We start from the raw sequence: 3,565 nt of genomic DNA on the forward strand, positions 1-3,565 counted from the left end.
ACTTTCATTCCATTGTGGCACCTGCTGCAATTTAGAATTTATTGTCCAAAGTAAGCTGCTGATAGGTGGAGGAGGAAGATGTAAAAGAAAAATTCCTGGAATGTGCCTCAGCAAAGACCAGTAGCGTGTCACGGTATATTCAGCGTTAAGGCAAGATAAAGAGGGGGAACCTTAAAGGGATGCAAGTAACAAACAAAAAGGGTGCTAGGGGCTGGGAGCCTCTGTGAAATCTATATCCAGCTTATTTTTAGTCATCACAACCACTATGTCAAAGAACATGATATAAGCTGCATTAAATATGGTGGCAAAACAGAAATGTTAAAGGCTGAAGTTGCCAAATTGGAGTAATTTGAGGTTTGCCAGGTAGGTGCAATCAAAAGTAAAAAGCCGTTTGCATAAGAGAGGGGAGAAACATTAATGACCGTAAAATTATAGGTGGGACAGGGTGGGTTGCCCAGTTACATGCCAAGGAGGTTTTCCCAGACTAATCGTGAGGGAGGAGTGCCAGAGTTTGGCACGTCGCATCCTGCTCGTGACTACCCATCAGCCCCCACTGTGGACTTTAAGCACGACAGGAGAAATTGCGCTGTGGGAGACAGAGACAGATGGAAAGAGAGCGAGACAGGGCACTATTTGAACAGGGGAGGCCACTCACCATTCAGTCTCTGTTCAAATCTGGAGACGGGCCAGAAAGAAGGAAGGGAAAAGTTTTTCCCTTTGAAATGGAAGCTCATTTTCCGTTTGTGTAGACTTGAATGAGGAACGACTGGTTTGTTTCTAACAAATCTCAGATGAACATGTTGCTCAATAAGTTTCTTTAAATCAAGCCAGATATGTCATGTTTTTCTTCATATCCACAGTGAGGAAGTACAACACAGGCTGCTATGGTGGCTGCATGTTTCCAATTCTACAGCACTCAAACAGAATAGCAGCATGACTTACATTTAGAGCATGAGAGGAAGAAAAAAAGAAGAAAAAAAAGAAAAAGTGATTTAGAGGATGAATCTGAAAAGTCAAACTTCTCACAAAATGAAATTCTGTAAAACAAAACACATTCCGTTTATGAAAAAGGAAATAGATCCACACCTTTGTTGCAATATTTTGCAAACTTACGCCAACTTGTTTTTGTCCTCAAAACAGAAAGCAGTAATTATTTTCTCCTTTTGAGGATATTCTAAATCCTTATGGTCAAAAGGTATGCCCTTGATTTGACACTGGCAGGTCTGGATGTCCACACACACGCACGCACGCATGCAGCCCACTCACTGTGCTCTCAACCCTGAACAGATTCCCATGTCGTGCAGACACACACTTACCAAGTGACTTGGCCACGTCATCCAGCTTGTCCTGGGAGCGACTGATCAACATCAGGGCAAATCCTCGACGTGCCAGCTGGAAAGAAAATACCAGTTTGTAATAATTTGAATATTGTGACATTAAAATACAGTGCTGGCAACTACAGATGGAAGCAAGAGGAGACTTAACTTTAGTGCCCACAAATCAGAATCATTTTCATATAATATTGTAACTCTGTAAAGTGTTGGAATTAAGTTTGTATTTCTCAACTTGCAATGAGTGTGCTTCAACGATGGGAGAGCAATGCTAACAGATAATCCAAATGTATGCAGTGGACATAGATTGATCATTTATCTCCGTCTGCATGTGTAAACTAAATTATTGTGCTCATTTGATGGAAGCATGCTTGTTGGGTGCACTTTAGGGCAAAGAAGTGGATTATCATGTTCCATGTGACAGCAGAATTCAAGACGTGCATTTCTGCATAAACACTGACATGCTGAAAAACCCTGCAGCATAAATGTTGGACTACGATTGCGTTACAAGTTGCTAGCCCCACAGTAGCACCAATGGCAACAGTATGAGTCAAAGGCCCTTCATGACATCATACAGCTAGCATACCACCACCACCAGTATAGGCGAAATACGTGACAGGGTATTCCCGATTCAATGCGTGCTTGTTACCTCTGTATGAGCTCTTGCTGACGAGCCTGTATTGAAGTGTGTGTGTGTGTGCGTGCATGTGTGGACCTTCCACGTTAATGGGCCCGTAAGAGCTCTCCCTTAACATGAACACTGTGTGTGTATGCATGAGTCACAGCTTTGCCGTGAATGAAATAAAATAAATATGGGCAGAGGAGCCTTACCTCCTCCGCATAGGATTTCCCGATTCCATCCGTGGCTCCCGTCACAACTGGAGAGAGACAGAAAAGACAAAAGGTTAGCATTGGTTCTCTTTACAATACTCACACCATAGCAGGGTAGGAGTTTGTTCAACTAATGTTCTCAAAAGTCCAATCACCGTTTTAGTTACCTTTGCATTTTGTGACAGCCACACATAACACACTACTAGGATCATCTTTGTTCACAGGCTTACAACACACCTTCACATCAGGTTTGACCACTTCCAGTTGTCAACATAATGCTGCTCAGTGACCAAACATGGAGAGAGTGACAGACGGGACATACGAAAGCTTTAACATGGAGTAAATCCATCGGGTGCCATAACCCACTATACTTTTCACCTATTTAGAAAAGCCTCTTTAAGCTCTACAATGAAAGCTTTTTCATCAGTCAAGTAATGCTTTCTTTTGGATGAGATGCATACATGGCGTCCATTCTCAAAGTACACACAAAAGGTAGTGTGCAGTTTGATATTGGCGCCGATATGCAAACAATACATCCCAAGATAATATAGATATGAGTCAAAGATTAAGCTACAAAGACAGAGGGGAAGGAGATTGTATAGAAGTGGAGATAAGATGGTATAGATTAAAGCAGAACAAAGAGAGAAGACATTAAAGGATTCCCAAAGCTCTACCTCACTGGGAGCAGCTCCTGCTATGCAAAATAGGATTTTTAAAATCATGTTTATCAGACTGGCAAGGGTAAATAGTGTCTCTAGTTTGGACAAAGAGGAAGGAGAATCGAGGGGAAGATTTCACAGAAAAACAGGATGGTAACAAAGCCAAATGGTGAGGAGGTTAAAACAGAGAGGGAGCTGATGTTCTTGTGTTTAGAGTTCACACATAGTTGTGCAATATGAATATATTTTAAGAAAGGGTTGATAAAAGATTAATAGGAGGTAGCGGACATTATCTGGCAAGGAGCTGGAGAGCAGGAAAAAGACAAGATGAGAGGGGATGCAGAGAGGAGGGAGTGATGACGAACATGGAACAGGAGAAAGGAGGAGGGTGTAGTGGGGTAGGAGGGGGAGTGAGCAGGGATCCTAGGGGCGGCTAAAAATAGAACTGGAAGCAAGCGAAGCAAGAGCGAACGGATGAGTGAAGGAGAAAAAGAATAGAGATAGCAGTAGAGGAGAGAAGAACAAGTGAGTGAATAAGGGAGAAGAGTGAGAGAGAGTAGCACAAAGTCAAAAGAGCAGAATCCCTGGTTATTTTATTTTTTTTAAACTCCCCGTGTTAAAAATGAAATGCTCCATGGTAGAAAAGCCTCAATGGGCGCGGGCTGTACCAAATCAGTCTCTTGTTGCAGATGCAGGTGGGGGCGAACAGAGGGAGGGAGAGGCTACACTCACTGCAAAGTAAAA

At 42.6% G+C, this 3,565-nt stretch overlaps 1 protein-coding gene across 1 annotated transcript in view; it reads right to left on the bottom strand.

Moving 5' to 3' along the window:
* The window catches only part of hsd17b12a (hydroxysteroid (17-beta) dehydrogenase 12a), a 17,174-nt gene that overhangs the window by 5,167 nt on the left and 8,442 nt on the right, over positions 1–3,565 (bottom strand). The window contains exons 2-3 of the mRNA XM_032522613.1: positions 2,163–2,209; positions 1,317–1,392 (exon numbers count right to left, since the gene is read on the bottom strand). Coding sequence (XP_032378504.1) covers positions 1,317–1,392; positions 2,163–2,209 — 123 coding nt within the window. The remainder of the gene's footprint in view (positions 1–1,316; positions 1,393–2,162; positions 2,210–3,565) is intronic.

This window comes from Etheostoma spectabile, chromosome 8 (genome assembly GCF_008692095.1).
Source record: "Etheostoma spectabile isolate EspeVRDwgs_2016 chromosome 8, UIUC_Espe_1.0, whole genome shotgun sequence".
Lineage (NCBI taxonomy): Eukaryota > Metazoa > Chordata > Actinopteri > Perciformes > Percidae > Etheostoma > Etheostoma spectabile.